The sequence below is a fragment of the Oncorhynchus clarkii genome, chromosome 2 (genome assembly GCF_045791955.1).
Source record: "Oncorhynchus clarkii lewisi isolate Uvic-CL-2024 chromosome 2, UVic_Ocla_1.0, whole genome shotgun sequence".
NCBI lineage: Eukaryota > Metazoa > Chordata > Actinopteri > Salmoniformes > Salmonidae > Oncorhynchus > Oncorhynchus clarkii.
Window position 1 is genome coordinate 30,399,271 of NC_092148.1, and position 23,366 is coordinate 30,422,636.

Genomic DNA, 23,366 nt, shown 5'->3' on the forward strand with positions numbered 1-23,366 from the left:
GGACCCATGCCAAGTCTTTTCAGTCTCCTGAGGGGGAATAGGCTTTGTGCCCTCTTCATGACTGTCTTGGTGTGCTTGGGCCATGTTAGTTTGTTGGTGATGTGGACACCAAGGAACTTGAAGCTCTCAACCTGCTCCACTACAGCCCCGTTGATGAGAATGTGGCGTGCTCGGTCCTCCTTTTCCTGTAGTCCACAATCATCTCCTTTGTCTTGATCACGTTGAGGGAAAGGTTGTTATCCTGGCACCACACGGCCAGGTCTCTGACCTAGGGCTGGGCGGTATACCGTATTTTACTATATACCGGTATTGATGCACGGACCAGTTTTGGTTTTTACTTTACCTTCTATAACAGTATTTGAATGTTTGGGTTTTTAAATGTGATACGTCCATTTGTATAGTTTACTCCTCTACTTGAGTCATCTCGCTCTCTCGCTTTCTATACAGACCTAGTCCCATCCCCTGTCACTCAAGGAGCGCATTTGTTGTTGCTTGCCCACGAGACACCTTCGTTCAGTCTGAATGGTTAATGCAGCACATGCAACAATGTTGATGACAAAGATAATGGTTTGCAAGCCCTGCCACTTCCGATGAGCGTCAGAGCTGGTGTAGTACGATTTGATCTTAGTCCTGTATTGACACTTTGTCTGTTTGATGTTTGTCGGAGGGCATAGCGGGATGAAGTATAAGCTTCCGGGTTGGAGTCCCGCTCCTTGTAAGCGGCAGGTCTAGCCTTTAGCTCAGTGCGGATGTTGCCTATAATCCATGGCTTCTGGTTCGGATATGTACGTACATTCACTGTGGGGATGACATCATCGGTGCACTTATTGATGAAGCCAATGACTGATGTGGTGTACTCCTCAATGCCATAAGAAGAATCCCAGAACATACCAGTCTGTGCTAGCAAAACAGTCCTGTAGCTTAGCATCTGCTTCATCTGACCACTTTTTTATTGACCAAGGCACTGATGCTTCCTGCTTTAATTTTAGCTTGTAAACAGGAATCCGGAGGATAGAATTATGGTCTGATTTGCAAATGGAGGGTGAGGGAGAGCTTTGTTCTTGTCTCTGTGTCTGGAGTAAAGGTGGTCTAGAGTTTTTTTTTTAAAATTTTATTTGGTTGTCCAGAAGTTATTTTCGGTCATAAGAGATGGTAGCAGCAACATTGTGTACAAAATAAGTTACAAACTACGCAAAAAAAACTAACATAAACACACAATCTGTTAGGAGCACGTAAAACATCAGCCATCTTCTCCAGTGCCGTCTTGAAGTTGGAAGCACAGAATTGTCTAGAATGTCATTGTATGCTGTTGCGTTAATATTTCCCTTCACTGGAACTAAGGGGCCTAGTCCGAACCATGAAAAATAGCCCCAGACCATTATTCCTCCTCCACCAAACTTTACAGTTGGCAGTATGCATGGGGTAGGTAGCGTTCTCCTGGCATCCACCAAACCCAGATTAGTCCGTCGAACTGACAGATGGTGAAGCGTGATTTATTACTCCAGAGAATGTGTTTCCACTGCACCAAAGTCAAATCGCGGTGAGCTTTACACCACTCCAGCCAACACTTGGCATTGCTCATTGTAATCTTAGGCTTGTGTGCAGCTGCTTGGCCATGGAAACCCATTTCATGAAGCTCCCGACGAACAGTTTGTGTACCGATGTTGCTTCCAGAGGTAGTTTAACTCGGTAGTGAGTGTTGCAACTGAATGCAGATGATTTTTAAGCACAATGCAATTCAGCACTCGCCGGTTCCGATCTGTGAGCGTGTGTGGCCTACCACTTTGTGCATGAGCCTTTGTTGCTCCTAGATGTTTCCACTTCACAATAACAGCACTTACATTTAACCAGGGCAGCTCTAGCAGGGCAAACATTTTACGAACTAACTTGTTGAAAAGGTGGCATCCTACATTGGTGCCAAGTTGAAAGTCACTGAGCTCTTCAGTATGGGCCATTTTTATTTTTTACATTTTATTTTTTAAATTTTACAGCCTTTTTCTCTCTCATCGCTACAACTCCCCAATGGTCTCGGGAGAGGCGAAGGTCGAGTCATGCATCGTCCGAAACATGACTCGTCAAACCATGCTTCTTAACACACGCCCACTTAACCCGAAAGCCAGCCGCTCCATTGTGTTGGCGGAAAAACCGTTCAACTACGACCCAAGTCAGCCCGGCCTGCCACGAGTCGCTAGAATGCAATGAGCCAAGTAAAGGACCCCTGGCCTAACCCTCCCCTAACCCGGGTGACGCTGGGCCAATTGTGCACCGCCCTATGGGGCTCCTGGTCATGGACGGTTGTGACAGTCTGGGATCGAACCCGGGTCTGTATGGCTTTAGACCGCTGCGCCACTCAGAAGGCCCAGTAAGGCCATTCCATTGCCTATGTTTGTTTCTGGAGATTGCATGTCTGTGTGCTTGATTTTTATACACCTGCCATCAACGGGTGTGAAAACCCTATACACTAATTTGAAAGTGTGTCCACATACTTTTGTGTGTGTGTAGGCCTATCCTCGATTTGTGTTTTCACAAGTCGACTGTCATGAGTTTGACATGAGGGTAGTCTTCACCGCTGTCTCGGTTGGTGGTCCACACAGATCTCCATCTCTTCCCAACATAAATATTTACCTCATATTTGCATTTACCGTTTCATTCCTTTCATCTCGGAGACAGTAGATTCAGAGGGGTTGATAGTGTTACGGAGGAGTGCAAGCAAAGCCCAGAGTGATAGCTCTGTGCATCTCTCTCTCTCTCTCGTCTGCGTGTGCATCTCGCTTTCATCACTCAGCAATAAAAGTTAATAGCTGTTTTGAACTACCCCTCATGAATGCCAAGTCTCATCTCCTGTTCCCTCTCTTTCTCCTCTTTCACTCTCCCTGTCTCTCTCTCTCCATTGAGTGTTAAGTTTTAGTTCAACTTCAGTTCAGTTAAAGGTGAACAGTAGAAAGTGAACAGAATGACAGACCGAAAAATGCTTGCAAATGACAAATTTAACAGACCAAAACACTACAGGTGTTAACATTTTAAGTTCACTGATGTCTCTCCTAACCAGAGTTCATCTCATCTCCCCTTCCACCCTGTGTGTCACCCACTCCCTGCCTCCTTGCCGCTCGCCTTCCCTAGCACAAAGGGTTCATTTTAAAGGCTCATGTTCATGCCAACACTCTTTTTCTGTTGCAGGGATGGAACAAGTCACAATGAGCGACCGGTTCGACTGCGACAACTGCAAGGAGTCCCTATACGGACGCAAGTACATCCAGGCAGATGGGGGAGAGGGGGACAACCCCTACTGCATCCCCTGTTACGACAGCCTGTTCGCCAACACCTGCGACGAGTGCAAGGAGCTAATCGGCCATGACGCCAGGGTAAGACTTTTGATTTTGGATCCACTAGTGGGTTATGTTCATTAGGGCATGAAATACTTGTTGAGTCATTTCAACAACGCAAACTGTTGTTACATGGTAATGAGTGGTAGTTAGTAGTCCTCGTTAATTATGCATTCTGTATGCTAAATGAGGCAGTTGTCTTTCATGGTGTGAATGTGTAAGTGCAAGGTGTAGGCAAACATGCCATTACAGATGGTTTCCAACCAAGCTCAACTAGCCAGCCATGCCATGTCAGACCATGAAATGTTGTGAGGAAAATGTCTTCTTGTTCTCCACAATGAATGCAGTTTTAATATTTCCTTAATGGAAAACAAACACATGATGCTGATTATTTGCGATAGTAACACGAGGGAGTGGATGAGATAAGCGATGAGGGTGGGTGTGTTCGCTCTCTCAGCTGCCTCTCTCTCAGCTGCCTCTCTCCCTCTCAGCTGCCTCTCTCTCTCTCCCTCTCAGCTGCCTCTCTCTCTCTGCCTCTCAGCTCGGGGATTTGACCTGCCGCCCCAGCTAGCCTATTCCTTCTGTTCATAACCAGAAACCCCAGTGTTAGCTTGAGTTTTCCTGGTACCTGCAGTGTCGGGATGACCTGGAAGTCACCAGAGTTGTTTTCATTACAGATCCAAAACGCACTATTTTTAGATCATTTACAATGGTGGTCACAGTAGTTCACTGGTCATTTGAAACAATTTTATCCAATGTACATGTGTAGCCAATCACTTCTACATTACATGTTCCGTTATATTGTGTAGCCTACATTGTACTCCTTTCCAGGAAGTCCTAGGAATTTGTGTCTGTAAATTGTCTTGGATGGAAGAATAGAATGAGCATAAAGTACTAATCTTGCAAATGTAACTGGTATTTTGACCTGCTCCAAACACGACAAAAAAGCACTCGGTTAGCAACAGTGCAGCGCCCCTGGAGCAGTTTAGGAGTTAAGTGGCTTGCTCAATGGCACAACGGTAGTGGATGGTAGCTCTGATTCTGATCTCGACTGTTGCCCTTGTTGTATCTCCAGGAGTTGTTCTACGAGGACCGGCACTACCACGAGCACTGTTTCCGTTGTTTCCGCTGTGACCGCTCGCTGGCGGACGAGCCCTTCACCAGCCAGGACGAGGCGCTGCTGTGCAACGACTGCTACTGCAACGAGTTCTCATCCAAGTGTGTGGCCTGCGACAAGACCGTCATGCCAGGTACTGTGGGGGGGGTAGGTAGGTAATGAATGGGTGAAATTAAATGACTGGAACTTTTCCAATCTTTTCCAGCCATTACAACGAGCCCGTCCTCCGATTTAGTGACACCAGCCTCCACTGACATAACTCACTTCTAGCATATATATTTAACATATGCTACACATACTGTACACTATGTGACACAAGACTGTAATCATGATCTCCCCCACGTCCTTGGAAATGGTTTGTCCTTGCGTCACCCTGGCACTGTTCATAATTTGTGCAGCTGAGTGTTTAAGATGGTCTGAAGATATAGGATAGTGAACATGAAAAGCACAAAGAGGCTTTGTCGTAAAGCTTGAGATCTCGAGAAATATCTTTGACAACAAAACATTTGCACCTAGCCAGAGAAAGAGATGCAGAGGAAGCGAGAATGTCAGAGAGACAAAAGAGCGATAGAGAAGAAAGAGTTAGCGAGTCAGCGCGGCCGGGGCAGAATGTGACAGGGTAATTGCCAGTTTGCCTTACTTGCTGTCTCTGAGCCAAATCCCCGTGCCTTGGAGAGGGGCCAAGTGTCTGATGCTAACGAGATAAGCCCGTAAACTATTTCGGCACCACTGTATCAGCCAAAACAGCAAATGATTCCAGGAAGAGTGTGGAGGTGTACCTTCTTTTTTCTCTCGTTTTTTTTCTTTTTTTTGTGGTACTTCTTTTAGTTTAGACAAATTCCCTTCACTGTATTCAGTATGCGTTGATGGTGTTGGATGGTGTCAATAAGAGTCAGATAGCGAACTGTAAAGATACAGATATCATCTGAGCCTGGAAAATAATGACATGTTTTAGTGCCAACCAGATTGGGTATAGTGTCATATTATTCTGTCACACTTTATTTGGACAATTTAATGAGTTGGACGAGAGGGATTTACTCCAGACACCCCAACAGGCCCTCATCCCCGTCATTCGCATGAGAAAGAGGCAGAGGTAGGGCAGACGGAGATCGGGGTGCCTTGTGAGGATCCGGCAACGTGTGGCTAATCTGCCTTTGCCATCGTTACAATTGGCTAACGTACAATCGCTGGATAATAAAGTGGACGAACTAAAAGCACGTATATCCTACCAACGGGACATTAAACTGTAATATCGTAGGTTTCACCGAGTCGGGGCTGAACGTTGACCTCTTCTTGAACTGCACTGTTGGGAAAGGGCTTGTAGGTAAAGCATTTCACGGTAAAGTCAACACTTGTATTTGGCGCATGTGACAAATAAAGTTTGATTTGAATAACATACAGCTGGCGGGTTATACCCTGTATCGGCAGCAGCCTCTGGTAAGACACCCTAGTCATAGACTGTTCTCGCATGGGGGAGGAGGTGTGATGGTGCTTTGCTAGAATTCAAGGCACACTGAACCAGCATGGCTACCACAGCAGTCTGCTGCGTTACGCCATCCCGTCTGGTTTGCGCTTAGTGGGGCTATAATTTGTTTTTCAACAGGACAATGACCCAACACACCTCAAAGTTGTGTAAGGGCAATTTGACCAAGAAGGAGAGTGATGGAGTGCTGCATCAGATGACCTGGCCTCCACAATCACCCAACCTCAGCCCAATTGGGATGAGTTGGACTGGGAGTGAAGGAAAAGCAGCCAACAAGTGCTCTGCATATGTGGGAACTACAATGTAGAAAATAGTAAAACTAAAGAAAAACCCTTGAATGAGTAGGTGTGTCCAAACATTTGACTGGTACTGTAGATGATCTACAGATAGTCATACTATCAACAACGTATCTTTTAGCATCTAGGGTTAGAATAAGGGTTAGGGTTAGTGGATTGTTTGTTGAACTGTTGTTGAACATCTCCAAACCATATACTGTACTTGGGAGTTGGGACTATCCAAATAAAGTGTTACCTATTATTCTGATGTTGTGCTATCGCTAGTGGCCTCTTGCCTAGGGTGTAGTTTTGCACTGTCAAGCTTAACTTGGTAAAGCTCAGGTGCCATTTTTCTTAGAACTCCATACCAAACTTCAATCTCCTCAAGAATATCCCCTAAGCCATTCGAATGGAATCCTGGAATCCTCAGAAGCACTCTGTCACTTAGATGGATCTGATAGAACAAGACCTGGGTTCAAAAGAAAGATTTCAAATACTTTGAGCATTTGCTTTAGCCTGCCTGGTGTACCAGGTGGGCGGGGTTTGCAAATGTTGGACTTTTCTATTGGTTCCATTGCAACAGGCAAGTTCAGTCAAGCACAGCTTTAAGTATTTGACATGGTTTCAAAAAGTATTTGAACCCAGGTCTGGATTGAGCCACAGCAATGTCGGTTGCCAGGGATATTCAGCCAAGCGGTGAAATGTTGTGCACTCTTGACAGGGCTTTTTCTTTTTGTTCTCACTCAATTTTCCCTTCAACAAAATATTTCCTCAACAGTGGGACATTCTGTTGCTATTATCGCTGTCAACTGCCATTCATCTTCTGACTTTGGACCTATTTCGTTTTTTTTTTTAAAAAGAAGAAACTTTTTACTTCGATATTGTCTTCTACCAAATAAATATCTCCTCCTTTCTCCATTTTTCTCATCTCTTTTCTCTCCTCTCTCTATCTCTGCACTCCCAGGCACAAGGAAGTTGGAGTATGGTGGCTCCACATGGCACGAGGGATGTTTCATCTGCCACAGCTGTGAGCAGCCCATCGGCTCCAAGTCCTTCATCCCAGACAAGGATGAACACTACTGTGTGTCCTGCTATGAGGACAAGTTCGCCCCGCGCTGCACCCGCTGCAAAAAGGTCCGTGTGAAAACTTACCCCAAATCCCCTCTTTATTCCCTGCTTATTCCTTATTTCCTGATTCTGGGAACCAAAGGGGTTAAGGAGTTGTGTGGCAAAAGCCTTAAGAGGGTATCCATTCTGTATTATTATGAAACGTTTTTATCACATCTATTGAGTGTATTCCATTCTATCATTTTGACTTGTGGTCTTTGACTAACTATGATGACCTTTGACCCTCTCCTCCCTCCAGGCCCTGGCTAAAGGGGGCGTGACGTATCGGGATGAGCCGTGGCACAAGGAGTGTTTTGTGTGTTCGGGCTGCAAGGTGCAGCTGGCAGGGCAGCACTTCACCTCGCGCGAAGACAACCCCTACTGCCTCAAGTGCTTCGGCAGCCTATACTCCAAGAAGTGTGAGGCATGCAGCAAGCCTATCACAGGTAGGGTCAAAGGTCACAGACAGCTATTATGACCCAGGAGCAGGGGACAGTTGAGAAAGGCTGCTATAGACATGTATTTTTTCTTCTGGGGATCCAGGTTTACTAAGTAACTGCTGGCCATGTTCCAGACTGTCTACATAGCAGTCGCACACCAAATCTTCAAAGGGATGGTTAACATGGCATTCAATCAGTGGTTATCTTTACTCGTGGCGACTGCTTTGCGGATAATCTGATTACACATGTTTATTTATGGGAGGAGACCTCAGTGGCTACTTGCTGTTTTGTTAAATAACAGCTTCCTGTCTTGTCCAGGTTTTGGCGGAGGGAAGTACATCTCGTTTGAGGAGCGCCAGTGGCACCAGCCCTGCTTCACCTGCACAGAGTGCTCGGTCTCTCTGGTGGGGGCGGGCTTCTTCCCCAATGGAGACCAGATCCTGTGTCGCGACTGCAACACCAATAGCAATCTATAGACCACACACAGACACCGTATCGCCCCTCTCCTCACACACACACCCACCTAGGTCAACCCCAGGGCCCCCCCATCACTGCCAAGGTTGTTAACACAGACCCACAGACTGCCTCTCAGGTCATGCCAACACACACAACTTGCTCACTAGACCACAGCTTGATCCCTCATCCTCCCCCAGAGCTTTCTGTTGCTTGCTGTCAAATACCAGAGCTAAACATCAGGCTACTGAGGCACAGACAGACAAAAATCAGCCAGACTAAGGTTGATCTAACTTGGCAGAGGCACGTTTTCATTGTCTTCTTTGCCAAATAGACCTACTTTTCCTTCACCTGTATGTATGAGTGACTTTTAGGTCAGATTATGTTTGGTTTAACAGAGGAAAAAGTCTTATCTTTGAACAGAACTGAACCGTTATGAACGATTAACTGATTAGTGGTGTCATTTGATGGATTGCCAATGATCTACCAACCAAAAGAATGATCTACCAAAGAAATGTAATATCTGCCATCAAAGAATTTAACTGGTATGGGGGAAAACCATGGTTCTGAATTCACTGAAGAATTTAATTCCAGTATCACTACTCCAATATGCTGTATTAGAGGCATTTTAATGTGAGGATAACATTGACCAACGTGCAAATTGTCCATCGAACATTGGCCCGAAATCATACTATTTTTGATGTAGTTGCTATCTCGACTGGAGAGGGGAGATCCACTCCAAGGCTTTCATTTTCCACAATAAGTTGTGACTATGTGGAAAAGTGTGATGTGCCTTTAAAAAAAAATGCCATACTTTATATAGTATGTAATATCAAACCAAAGAAAAGAGAAATGCTTACAGCTATGCATACTTTTTGCTAGATTTGTTTTGTATGAACGCATCCCCACTAATCTACGAATGCAACACTTTGCAAAGCAGCCACAGAACACTGATATTTACTACATTGTAAATATGTTATGCAAGTCAAATATGTTTGAGTGATTTCAATGCTGATAATTGCAGTTTTGTGACATACGACTGTTCTCCTGTGTCAATTAGGTTTCAGAGCAGTATTTGCTGTCATGCTTTAGTTGTTACTTAACCTGTAGCCGTATCATGATTTATTTGAAGAGAATAATATGTTGCAGTGGTTTGTTTATGCAGTTGTCAAACACTTTATAGTATACCGAAGAATAGGTCCAAGAGATGAAGAAAAAAATAGAAATTGAGAGAACGTGAAAAGAAAGAAAGCTTGGTGTACTGGAGAAAACCAATGAAGTCAGTTAAGACATAAGGAAAGCGTTGTCATGTATTTGCACTATGGCTAAAATATTCCCCGTGCTCCCAGAATTTGTGAACATACAAACGCAACTCGAGCATTTATATATGGAGCAACACCTAAACCACTCTCTGCCTTTTTAAATAACTATTGTTTACTTTTTTCCATATTGACACTTATCTATGATGTTTTTCGTCAAGCATATTTCATTTTTTCGCCTTTGTATTTAATCTTTCTGTTACTATCGCTGTCGTTTGATAATAAATGGGCTAGTCCCAAAGAAGCTGAGCTGCATTTCATCAACTAAGTGGTATGCATGTCTTTGTAATTACCAGACATGGGTTCAAATACTATTTGAAATCATTTCAAATACTTTAGCTGGGCTTTATTGAGCTTGCCTGGTGCAATGGGACCAATAGTATAGTCGCAAAACTGCAAACCCCACCCATTGGCACTTCAGGCAGTCTAAGGCAAATGCTAAAGGTATTTGAAAGATTTCAAATAGTATTTGTTTGCCTAAAAATTATATTGATTGTTGCTGTTGAGATTGTCAGGTATACACAAAAAAAAATTGAAATATCTCTTTATTTCATTATTTTGAGCTTTGATGCTGGCAAGTCAGAGTTGGCAAATGTGCTTTTTATGATTCTAAAAACAGATGGAGAAACACACCATCGGCGTGATGGAAGAGTTGATTCAAATCAGTTAAGTGTATTCTGTTAAATTGTCCATTTGTATGACCTGTTTATAAAATGTTATTAAAGGAATCTTAATTCAAACATACATTTTAATTTAAAAATGTTTAATCGAAAACCAGATATTTTAGACTTAGATTTAGTGAAACACCTTAATTTTGACAGTTCATTGCAAAAGTGATATTTTGGTCTTTTTAGTTGTAAATCTAGCTCTTTTTGCCCTTAGTGGTTCAACTCTACCATTGAAATTGCGCCTCTAAGTCATCTCAAGGGAGGTATTCGTTATGAAATACACTCCCTTCTATATGAGCTGGTGGTACCACCTCAAGGATAAATATAAAAGCAGGTGACACAATGGTCTTGGAAAGTGGAGTGTGCCAATTATACCGTATATTGCAATATTAATCCCGTGCCAACACGATTCTAATTCTGAAAAGTGAAAGCAAACTTGTAAGATAGGTCACCCTGGTAGTAGTTGGAGGTTTTAATACAGTAGCCAAGACCAATCTGTGAGTTAATTTGACCATTGGAAAAAAAGGTACTGCGTAAATACTGCAATGCAGGTTGGATTGAAATGAACCCCTAGTCTTCATTTTCAAGGTGATGATTGCGCTTTGTGAGTCCACATTTCAAATATTTTTTGCGTGCCCAATGGGGGATTTGAACTTAATCTACTCTTAAATTTACCCACCCCCAAAATGAATATTTACGAGAAATTGCCCCCACCCACAACTTCTCACCTGAATGCATTTTTTGTACTTATGTGAAGGGGTTGGGTAAAGGTTGAAATTGGGGTTGAGATTTACCCTAATGTGTGGGTTGATGTTGTGCTAGTGATCTTATACTGTATACAGTAAGTCATCCAGTTCGGCACATGTTTGTGCAACTAGCTTTTGCCAGTCAATGTATGTAATTCAAATGGTATTTTACTGGCAGTATAGTATATGTCCAGATACCTACTTCTTTGTTGGCCGAGCTTCAGTGTAACCCAACTACTGGAAACCTCTAGGCCTGATTCAGCATATAACACAAGGGTGTAGGAACTACACATCTTTGCTATGACAGTGTGTGTGTGTATGCATGTATGTGTGTTTAATGCTGAGTAGGCCGTTTCATCGCCTTGATAAAGCAAACAGGCCAATAACAAACAGACCGCCAGCTACTCTCTCCTGCGGGCATTGGTTCAATGTCTTTCTCCCTCCTGCCTTTCAGAGTTTTTCACCAAAAAAGGAAATGGAAAACTTTGCTCATGGGAGGGGAAGAGGACTGGAGGGAGGGAGGATGAGCACATCTGGAGCTGCTCCATGGTAAAATTCACTCGGTGCCAGTTGCACACACATGGTACCTCAGATTTATGGGAAGATGACTCGGGTAGTGAGGTGAGGGCTGATCGGAGTGGTCAGAGCAAGCCCATATGACTGAGCCATCTCACAAACAGACGTGAGCTGAAGTTGTTTATATGGAAACGGACCTTAAACATGGTATAGGCTACAAGACTCTGTGGCTCTAAGAAGTTAGACTATATTTGTAATGACTGATTATTTTTAATTAGTGGCCCCTAATATTTTTTTTAAAATTACACAATCTAGCAGGGAATAAAGAAAGATTCAGAGTATTGATGTAATAGTATATTTTACACCTTGTTCTATAGTGATTGGTCAGCCAACAGCAGTGACTGAAAAGTGGTCCTCAAGTAGACAAATGGCGTTGAGAGGGAGGGATTATACCTTAGACCCACTTCAATTTGCATACCGCCTCAATAAATCCACAGACAATGCAATTGCACTGCACACTGCCCTATCCCATTCAGACAAGAGGAAGACTTATGTAAGAATGCTGTTCATTGACTATAGCTCAGCCTTCAACACCATAGAACCCTCCAAGTTCATCATTGAGCTCGTGGCCCTGGGTCTGAGCCCCGCCCTGTGCAACTGGATCCTGGACTTCCTGACGGGCCGCCCCCAGGTGGTGAAGGTAGGAAACAACACCTCCACGACACTGATCCTCAACACTGGGGCCCCACAAGGGTGCATGCTCAGCCCCGTCCTGTACTCCCTGTTCACCCATGACTGAGTGGCCATGCACGCCTCCAACTCAATTATTAAGTTTGCAGACAACACAACAGTAGGCCTGATAACCAACAATGACGAGACAGCCATCGCGCACCAGCGACTCCTGTGGCGGGCCGGGCGCAGTGCGTGCTAGTCAAGGTTGCCAGGTGCACGGTGTAGCCTCCGACACATTGGTGCGGCTGTCTTCCGGGTTGGATGCGCGCTGTGTTAAGAAGCAGTACGGCTGGTTGGGTTGTGTATCGGAGGACGCATGACATTCAACCTTCGTCTCTCCCGAGCCCGTACGGGAGTTGTAGCAATGAGACAAGATAGTAGCTACTACAATTGGATACCACGAAATTGGGGAGAAAAAGGGGTAAAATAAAAAAAAAAATGACGAGACAGCCTGCAGGGAGGAGGTGAGGGTCCTGGCGGAGTGGTGTCAGGAAAATAACATCAACAAAACGAAGGAGCTGATCGTGGACATTAGGAGACAGCAGAAGAAGACGCCCCTATCCACATCAACAGGACCACAGTGGAGGAGTTCCTCGGCATACACATCACTGACAATCTGAAATGGTCCACCCACACAGACAGTCTGGTGAAGAAGGCGCAACAGCGCCTCTTCAACCTCAGGAGGCTGAAGAAATTCAGCTTGGTCCCTAAGACCCTCACAAACTTCTACAGATGCACAATTGAGAGCATCCTATCATCAAGGACAACAACCAACCAAGTCACTACCTGCTCACCCCGCTATCATCCAGAAGGTGAGGTCAACACAGGTGCATCAAAGCTGGGACCGAGAGACTGAAAAACTGCTTCCAACTTAAGGCCAACAGACTGTTAAATAGCCATCACTAGCCGGCTACCACCCGTTTACTCAACCCTGCTGCCCTATGTACATATACATGGAATCACTGGTCACTTTAATAATGGAACACTAGTTAACACTAATAATGTTTACATACTGTTTTATTAATTTCATATGTACAGTTGAAGTCAGAAGTTTACATACACTTAGGTTGGAGTCATTGAAACTCGTTTTTCAACCACTCCACAAATTTCCTGTTAACAAACTATAGTTTTGGCAAGTCGGCTAGGACATCTACTTTGTGCATGACACAAGTAATTTTTCCAACAATTGTTTACATACAGATTATTTCACTTATAATTCACTGTATCACAATTCCAGTGGGTCAGAATTTTACATACACTAAGTTGACTGTGCCTTTAAACAGCATGGAAAATTCCAGAAAATGATGTCATGGCTTTAGAAGCTTCTGATAGGCTAATTGACATCATTTGAGTCAATTAGAAGAGTACCTGTGGATGTATTTCAAGGCCTACCTTCAAACTCAGTGCCTCTTCACTTGACATCATGGGAAAATCAAAAGAAATCAGCCAAGACCTCAGAAAAATAATTATAGACCTCCACGAGTCTGGTTCATCCTTGGGAGCAATTTCCAAATGCCTGAAGGTACCACGTTCATCTGTACAAACAATGGTACACAAGTATAAACACCATGGGACCACACAACCGCCATATCGCTCAGGAAGGAGACGCGTTGTCTCCTAGAGATTAACATACTTTGTTGCAAAATGTGCAAATCAATCACAGAAAAACAGCAAAGGACCTTGTGAAGATGCTGGAGGAAACAGGTACAAAGTATCTATATCCACAGTAAAACGAGTCCTATATCGACATAACCTGAATGGCCGCTCAGCAAGGAAGAAGCCACTGCTCCAAAACCGCCATAAAAAGGAAAGGAGGCCTACAAACCTGACTCAGTTACACCAGCTCTGTCAGGAGGAATGGGCCGAAATTCACCAAACTTATGGTGGGAAGCTTGTGGAAGGCTACCCAAAACGTTTGACCCAAGTTAAACAATTTAAAGGCAATGATACCAAATACTAATTGAGTGTATGTAAACTTCTGATCCACTGGGAATGCGATGAAAGAAATAAAAGCTGAAATTAATCATTCTCTCTACTATAATTCTGACATTTCACATTCTTAAAATAAAGTGGTGATCCTAACTGACGTAAGACAGGGAACTTTTATTAGGATTAAATGTCAGGAATTGTGGAAAACTGAGTTTAAATGTGTTTGGCTAAGGTGTATGTAAACATCCGATCAATCATCCATTCAACTGTATATACTCTATTCTACTGTATTTCAGTCAATGCAACTCCAACATTGCTCATCCTAATATTTATATATTTCTTAAATTCATTCTTTTACTTTAGATTTGTGTGTATTGTTGTGAATTGTTAGATACTACTGCACTGCTGGAGCTAGAATAACATCTGCTAAATATGTGTATGTGACCAATATACTTTGATTTGATATGTCGGCTCATTTGGAAATGACCTTCACATTTCTATTGCGATATCTGTAATACTTCAGCGGAACAGATTGAATAGAGCCCTTAGTGGCCCAAGACTACACACTGTCTGTTGAGTCTCGTGCAGTGTCTCTCAAGCTAAAATATACAATCTCCAAATTCCATGTCACAAGTGCTATAAGACGAACAATCAAACGTATCTCTTACTGGCCTCAAGCGCCCAGATCCTAACTTGAGATGATTGTGCACAATTAAAATTTCAGTGCAAATAAAATCCAAATAAATCCAAAACAGACTGTAAAATAGACTATTGCTATTTAGCAACCACCCAGATGCTTACGAACAACCTTGGCCTTTCGAATATTGTCTACAGATGTTTTTAGATGGTTCACAGTAGGACACAATAAAACAATTCAGGTTTGGCATCTGTATACTGTAAAGGCTAAGCTCCTCACCTGCGATTTGAAAATGCAATCCTCTGGCGAACAATCGCCGTCTTTCGTCACCGCACCTATTAACAACATTAGATTATGTTCAATTAGGAAGATTTTCTTGGAAATATAATTGTGGAATTGAATCACAGTGAATGTCTGGTATCTAGCCACAACTGGCAAATGAGAGAACATCACATACTCTCTCAAGGTTTCTACCACAAACAGGAATTCGGAAGGGCACAAAAGTCTCCCGCTCTCTCTCTCTCCCTCCCTTCCATTGAATTTGTTTGCCATCTGTTTCTCAGTTCCAAGCCAAATCATCCTTGTCCAGGAAACATCTCAGGCCAGAAAGCTGGACAAATATCTAGTATAGACTGCATCCAATTTGTTGAGTAGAGTGTTGGAGGCTGTTTTATAAATAACATCGCCGAAGTCGAGGATCGGTATGATGGTCAGTTTTACGAGGGTATGTTTAGCAGCATTTGTGGATGCTTTGTTGTGAAAATGCAGTGAGTTGATGAGTTCATGTTGCATATGCATGATACACTACAGTATGGGCTTTCACTTGGCTCCATCAGGCTCTAGTGACACATTTGGTTTAGTTTGATGTCCATTTGAAAATGGCTTCACAAGTCAGTTTTCACACGCATCCACACTATTCAGAAGTCCCTAGTTTCTGAAAAAAGACGGTAGCTACAGTATCTGACTTAACATACACAGTTTGACCAAACCGCTACGCAATCATGACAACCATGAGTGAAAAGGAAATAGTAGCTAATACATATTTAGGCTGGGAGGCCAGTAAGAATGACAAAGTAGTCATGACATTACTTTAGTTTCTCACTCAATCAAACATACTGACAAGCTTTGTCATTCAAGACTGCCTGACTTTTTTGAAATTTCTAATCTTTAATTTCCACTGTTGTGGGGGAAAGGAATGACAGTTAAGAAAATAATATGATGCCTCTGTCTCAAAGTCCAGAATATTTCTCCCAAAATATTTTATTTTAACAAACTAGATGTTTTATTTTTTTATTCTTAAAACTCAGAGAAACGCATTGAATAACACATTCATAAATGGCAAAAAAGACAGTCAAAATAGAAATCATAAGAAACAAGGTGTTGAAGTGTTTGTCATATCTAGGTGATATAAGAAAGCTCAGGAACATTCTTTTTTTTACATGTTTTTTTTTTTTAACACATTAACCCCTTTTTAGGGTAGGCACAAAATACCTTCTTATACTTCCAATCATTATTTTTTTACCGGTACTGGCTACCTTCAAATGATCATAGAGCAAAACGGAGCACACCATTGTGTTTGTGAGAATCTCCCCTTTCCACATTAGTTTGTAGGTCAAACGTGACAGACGTTTACGTGAGAAGACTGATTTTCGGGATGTCTCCTGGTCTGACCAACACCACTCTAGCTCTGTCACTTTTCACCACAGATGTGGAGGTACGACATAGGCGGATGCAGCGGATTGAGACGAGTACGATGCAAAAACATACAATGCAGTGCGTCAATCACCTCTAGGGGGTTTACACAAAGGCAGTCTATTGCTCCACATCTCCAGCTAAGGCATGTCTGGTGCACATGTGAGTTTCATCCCGCTAATAATTATGCTCATCGCACTTCCAGCACGTGGCACAAAATCATTTTCCCGACAATAAAGGGCATAACTGGTTATTATAAAGTCCATAAAAGTAGGAGGGAGGCCTGATTTGACACTAGTTCCAGTGATCCTCAGGCCTTACAGGAAGTTGGGTCCATAAAGCCAGCTGTATAGGGTGGTAACAGGCTCCATGTTGTTCCCACATGGCCGTTCCCATTCTCATTATCCTAGACCTAGAGGATCAAGACTGCCGGTTACCGGACCAGTTAACAGAGGCAGCAAAACCAAATGGCTGGTTGAACAGTGTAATAATCATTGTTTATTAATCGTTTATAAGTATGCATATGTAAATACAAATACATAGTGAAACTTCATACTAGACTTGTAATGTTTCAACCACTGTTTCAACCATTGAATGATGAAGTGAGATCCCCTCCACAATTTGGATTTGTGGTAAGTGGAACACTTGGGTAACACAATTGTTGTTATTCAGTTAGGTTGATTTGATATGCCGAAAACATTACCCTTCTAAGAAACCTGTCGAAATATAATAGTTCTGACTCCTAGACACGTTATCTCACTCTCATGATGAATCAGGCCTTTCATCCACTAAGTGGACACATTTGGGATTCTGAGAGCAGTTGAACAATTGAATAAAACAGTTTTTTTTCTGATAAAGCTGCTGCATTGTTGAAACAGGTGGTTTCATGGAAGACCGATAAAAAAAGTAGAAAGTAGGAACCAAAGCGTGTTATACTCAAGAGGAGGGGAGGGAACATAATTAAAGTCACACAGGAATTGCACAGATCACCATCTACACAGCAGCCATTCTTTGCATATGATTTCGGCACATTTGAAGAGAGACATTTTCAGAGATGAACATCACACCATTCGCACTTAGCACTGGAGTTGGAGAATTAGTCTACTGGTAGTCAGTCGCAAGTCAGACATGATCAAAGACGGATAAACCAGTTTTGTCGAGACATTTCGCTTCTTTTGTCTGTTCCAAGAATTCACACATACAGTGCTTTTTTTTTTACCTCTTAAAGATAACTTCCACCAATATTTCTTTCCCCAAGCAGACATAAGCCTGATTGCTGTAATGCCATTAGCCTGTAGCCATTAGCCTTGTTAGCTACAAAACAGCTAAGCCAAAGCTTTGTTCTATTTACCAGACAGAAGACTGTGAGGTCATTGGCTGTTTGAGGCAGTACTAATGATCAAAAGACAGTGGTTAAGTGTGCTGCCACTATATTCTTAGCTATGACAACGAATGAACCTTTAAGGCCTACACCTTGACCGTGTGAACAAGAAGCCATGTTGGGAAGAGTATAGGATCATGGCCATTAAAAAGTATAGCCTACTAAGTTCATTGAACAAGTTGCTAAAATCCAAAATGGAGGACAATCATAAACTAGTCTTCTCATTGCTCATGGACCAGTTGGTCAATAGTGAAGTCTTGTGACGCCTACAGTATTCATATGGCTATCCTAGTATGGACACCATACCCGTGTCAATTTCTCCTGTGATACTCGATGACGTAATCTGAAAACCTCAATCTGTCCTGCCACTCAAACAGCTGCCTTTCTCTCAGTAGTAACTCCTTGCTTTGCCCTGTGTGAAGTCTGTGCAATGTCTAGACAAGCACACCTAAAGATTAGTCACTGAGATGGTGTTACTAAATGTGTCTGTAATGTGCCCTGAAACAAACCATAAAAATGGAGGCCATAAATTATGCCATGTCATGGCGGCTCCTGATGCTGGGCCAAGGGGAAGGGCCACGGAATGTGGTGAGATGACACCGTCACCATCTGATCTGACACACTTGTGTCCTCCGGCAGCACTGAGGCCACCTGCCATTCCTGACCCATAAACAGACAGAGCTATGAGAACAAATGGGATGGGCAATTTCACCCAAGCATTTGAGTCAGCAAATGCCCACACAAGTTTGTAATATATGTCTATAGACATTGCAATGCCATGATGTCATCAACTACTTGATTAGATACCAGTAAACAAGACAACATCAGTGTTATCCACTTTTTATCATGTTTCTCATGTTAATACCAATGCAATATTAACTTTACAATAATAGCATTATAACCTGCATTGGTTCAACTGAGATGTGGAATATTAAAGAGAAGAGCTGAGCATGCATGAGAGAAACTTTGTTGGATTGCAAAAAGATGACTTGAAGAAACCTCAAAGCTGTCTTCTTACTACCTCTTCCAAAACAAATGATAGACCAGGGTTTGTTCGTCATCATTTTTGATTCCATCTGAAAAAGCACGTCAGAAGTCATCTCAATGTAATTGAAGAATCCCATAACCACTTCTGGGAAAATTGGAAAACACTAAACAAACAACACGAAAAGTTATCTATTAAAAATGGAGATGTATGGGTAAACCACTTCTCCAATCTTTTAAAAATTGTATTTAACCAGGCAAGTCAGTTAATAACAAATTCTTATTTACAATGACGGCCTAGGAACAGTGGGTTAACTGCCTTGTTCAGGGGAAGAACGTCAGATTTTTACCTTGTCAGTTCTGAGATTCGATCTAGCCATATTTCGGTTACTGGGCCAACGCTCTAACCACTAGGCTACCTGCCGCCCCTATAACAAAGAACAAACAGCAAAAACATATACATGATCAAATACAAATCTTAGAATCAACTATTAAAGACTACCAGAACCCACAGGATTCTCCAATTACATTGAATGAACTACCAAACTAAATACAAACCCTCCAACCCAAAAAGGCCTGTGGTGTTGATGGTACTGTATCCTCAATGAAATGATAAAATATACAGACCACAAATTCCAATTGGCTATACTTAAACTCTTTAACATCAATATTGGCTCTGACATCTTCCCCAATATTTGGAACCAAAGACTGATCACCCCAATCCACAAAAATGGAGACAAATTTGACCCCAATAACTACTGTGGGATATGGGTCAACAGCAGCCTTGGGGAAATCCTCTGCATTATCATTAACAGCAGACTCGTACATTTCCTCAGTGAAAACAATGTACTGAGCAAATGTCAAATTGGCTCTTTACCAAATTACTGTAAGACAGACCATGTATTCACCCTGCACACCCTAACTTGACAAACAAACAAAACAAAACAAAGGCAAAGCTTTAGACTCAATTTGGCATGAGAGTCTGCTATATAAATTGATGGAAAGTGGTGTTGGGGGAAAAACATACAACATTATAAAATCCATGTACACAAACAACAAGTGTGTGGTTAACATTTGTTAAAAAAAAAACACACATTTCTTTCCACAGGGCCGTGGGGTGAGACAACTCTCTTCAACATATATATCAACAAATTAGCAAGGGCACTAGAACAGTCTGCAGCACCCGGCCTCACCCTACTAGAATCTGAAGTCAAAAGTCTACTGTATGCTGATGATCTGGTGCTTCTGTCCCCAACCAAGGAGGGCCTACAGCAGCACCTAGATCTCCTGCACAGATTCTGTCTGATCTGGGCCCTGATCTCAGTAAGACAAAAATAATGGTGTTCCAAAAAAGGTCCCGTTGCCAGGACCACGAATACAAATTCCATCTAGACCCCGTTGCCCTAGAGCGCACACAAAACTATACATACCTCGGCCTAAACATCAGCGCCACAGGTAACTCCCACAAAGCTGTGAACAAGCTGACAGACAAGGCAAGAAGGGCCTTCTATGCCATCAAAAGGAACACAAAATTCGATAATTAGGATCTGGCTAAAAATATTTGAATCAGTTTAGAACCCATTGCCCTTTATGGCTCACCAAACAAGAATTCACAAAATGGGACAAACCCCAAATTGAGACTATGCATGCAGAATTCTGCAAAAATATCCTCTGTGTACAACGTAAAACACCAAATAATGCATGCAGAGCAGAATTAGACCGATACCCACTAATTATCAAAATCCAGAAAAGAGCCATTCAATTCTACAACCAGCTAAAAGGAAGCGATTCCCAAACCTTCCATAACAAAGCCATCATCACATACAGAGAGATTAACCTGAGAAGAGTCCCCTAAGCAAGCTGGTCCTGGGCCTCTGTTCACAAACACAAACAGACCCTACAGAGCCCCAGGACAGCAACACAATTAGACCTAATCATGAGAAAACCAAAAGAAAAACTACTTGACACATTGGAAAGAATTAACAAAAAACTGAGCAAACTAGAAAGCTATTTGGACGTAAACAGAGAGTACACAGTGGTAGAATACCTCACCACTGTGAGTGACCCAATCTCAAGGAAAGCTTTGACAGACTCAGTGAGCATACCCTTGCTATTGAGAAAGACTGCCATAGGCAGACCTGGCTCTCAAGAGAAGACAGGCTATGTGCACACTGCCCACAAACTGAGGTGTAAACTGAGCTGCACTTCTTAACCTCCAGCCAAATGTATGACCTTATTTGAGGATATTTCCCCCATATATTTCCCTCATATTACACAGACACAAAGAATTTGAAAACACACCCAATGTTGATAAACTCCCATATCTTTTGGGTGAAATACCACGGTGTGCCATCACAGCAGCAAGATTTTTGACCTGTTGTCACAAGAAAATGGCAACCAGTGAAGAACAAAACACATTTATGTTAATTTATTTTCCCTTTTCTATTTGAGCTATTTGCACATAATGACATTTGTAATGTCTTAATTCTTTTGGAACATTTTAATTTGTATTGTTTTTAAACTTTTGTTAATGATCTATTTCACTTGATTTGGCAATGTTAACATATGTTTCCTTCAATTGAATTGAGAGAGAGAGAGAGAGAGAGAGATTTGGGGTAAGGTGGGGCGGGGGCTTGATTTTTTAAATCTGTGTTAGAACAACATTACCACTGTACTACATCACAAATGCAAGGTTGAAATGTCTGAAAATGAACGGCAACAAAAAATATTAAATGCAAGGTTGAGTGACAGTGACAAAGCAACAATCTGTGCAAAACAGAGGCACAGGAACTGGTGTTGTCCTCAGTGAGTGAAGGTCAGACAATAATAAGCATTTTAGAAATTGGCTAGTACAATCTGGTGGAAAGGCAAAATGATATGATTGTCTCACTCTACACAATGGCGATTTAATTGTACTGTATGCTTACTGTGTCACACCCTGATCTGTTTCACCTGTCCTTGTGATTGTCTCCACCCCCCTCCAGGTGTCGCCCATCTTCCCCATTATCCCCTGTGTATTTATACTTGTGTTCTCTGTATGTCTGTTGCCAGTTCCTCTTGTTTGTCAAATAAACCAGCGCTTTGGTTCTCAGCTCCTGCTTTTCCCAGTCTCTCTTTTTCTCGCCCTCCTGGTTTTGACCCTTGCCTGTCCTGACTCTGAGCCCGCCTGCCTGACCACTCTGCCTGCCCCTGACCCTGCCTGCCGACCGGTACCTTTGCCCCACCTCTGGATTATGGACCTCTGCCTACCCTGACCCTGAGCCTGCCTGCCGTCCAGTACTGTTGCCCCACCTCTGGTTTATTGACCCCTGCTTGCCTTGACCTGTCTATTGCCTGCCCCTGTTGGATTATTAACCCATTGTTAATTCCAGTTTCTGCATCTGGGTCTTACCTCGATTCCTGATATACTGGGAGACAAAATGAGACTGGGAGACACAGTGGGGTGATGTCACCAGAGTTTAGATTTTAAAAAGTAAAAACTGCATAAAAGGATTACATTTGAGGAGCCTGATCCTAGATCTGTTTGTGCTGTCTTGCCCACTCGTATGGTCAATGTCATGCCAATGACCATAGATGTAGGCAAGGCAGCACAAACAGATCTAGGATCAGGCTAACTTTTGAGTGTGGTCTCAGTGAAACGTGGCACCAGACGTGCTCTGTATGGGAGTGGGATGGTTACGGTGTAAAAAAAACAGGGAACGCATTCCGAGGGTTTACTCATCATTCCAAAGAGGCTCTCCCCTAGCCTGTCTCGGGGCTTTGGGTTAGCCTGGGTGTCTTTAGCAGACGTGACTCGACCGCAACGTGTCAGACGATAGGTCTTTCTTCCCAGTAACTGTACATTAACTGTATAGCCATGCCTTACCGACCACTGACCAGTAACAGCATGTTTGTTACCAAAGATATGAGGACAAGTTTTATAGTGAGTCAGTAACTACACCAAACATGTCTATGTACTGCCAGACTATGTATCGTCTATGAAATCATAATTGTTATCACAGCAATAGGAGGACAAGTCAAAGCTACTGTACACTGGAACAAGATATAGGCCTTGTTGCACAGTGTAAAGTCCGTAACTACACCAAACATGTCCATGTACTGTATCAGCATTGATACATTGATGGAGCAACATCCTTAACAGTCTGATATGTAAGATGATGCTTCCTGTACTAATATAGCAGTTCCATGGTTCATTATGTCCAAACCTCCACATGCAGTCCTGATTTGATAAGCTGTACAAGTACTAGTACTGTAGCACGGAAGACATTACATTGGAGCTACCAGAAACATTTAAATGGAGCAACCAGAAACATTCAAACGGAGCTACCAGAAACATTCAAACAGTGCTACCAGAAACATTCAAATGGAGCTACAGTAAGTCAATGTATAATTGTACAGAGAACGCAAGCTTCCTTAGCTCTCGTCTTCTCCATTCCCTCCAATCTGAGGTCAAGGATTTAGGCTTTCTTGCAGATCCTCGGCTCTGGAGTGGGAAGCTTCTGTACTGTCCCATAATGAGTTCTCTCTGTGGGGAAGACCAGGCATTACTTTTCCAGAGGCAGGG

At 42.7% G+C, this 23,366-nt stretch overlaps 1 protein-coding gene across 3 annotated transcripts in view; it reads left to right on the forward strand.

Moving 5' to 3' along the window:
- LOC139366405 (four and a half LIM domains protein 3-like) overlaps positions 1–9,766 on the forward strand; it is a 47,006-nt gene extending 37,240 nt beyond the window's left edge. For all 3 annotated transcript variants that reach the window (XM_071103859.1, XM_071103868.1, XM_071103876.1), the window contains exons 2-6: positions 3,178–3,362; positions 4,399–4,573; positions 7,163–7,332; positions 7,565–7,751; positions 8,064–9,766. In XM_071103859.1, the coding sequence (XP_070959960.1) occupies positions 3,178–3,362; positions 4,399–4,573; positions 7,163–7,332; positions 7,565–7,751; positions 8,064–8,221 (875 nt within the window). In that variant the 3' untranslated portion in view covers positions 8,222–9,766. The remainder of the gene's footprint in view (positions 1–3,177; positions 3,363–4,398; positions 4,574–7,162; positions 7,333–7,564; positions 7,752–8,063) is intronic.
- Positions 9,767–23,366: the final 13,600 nt, after the last annotated feature.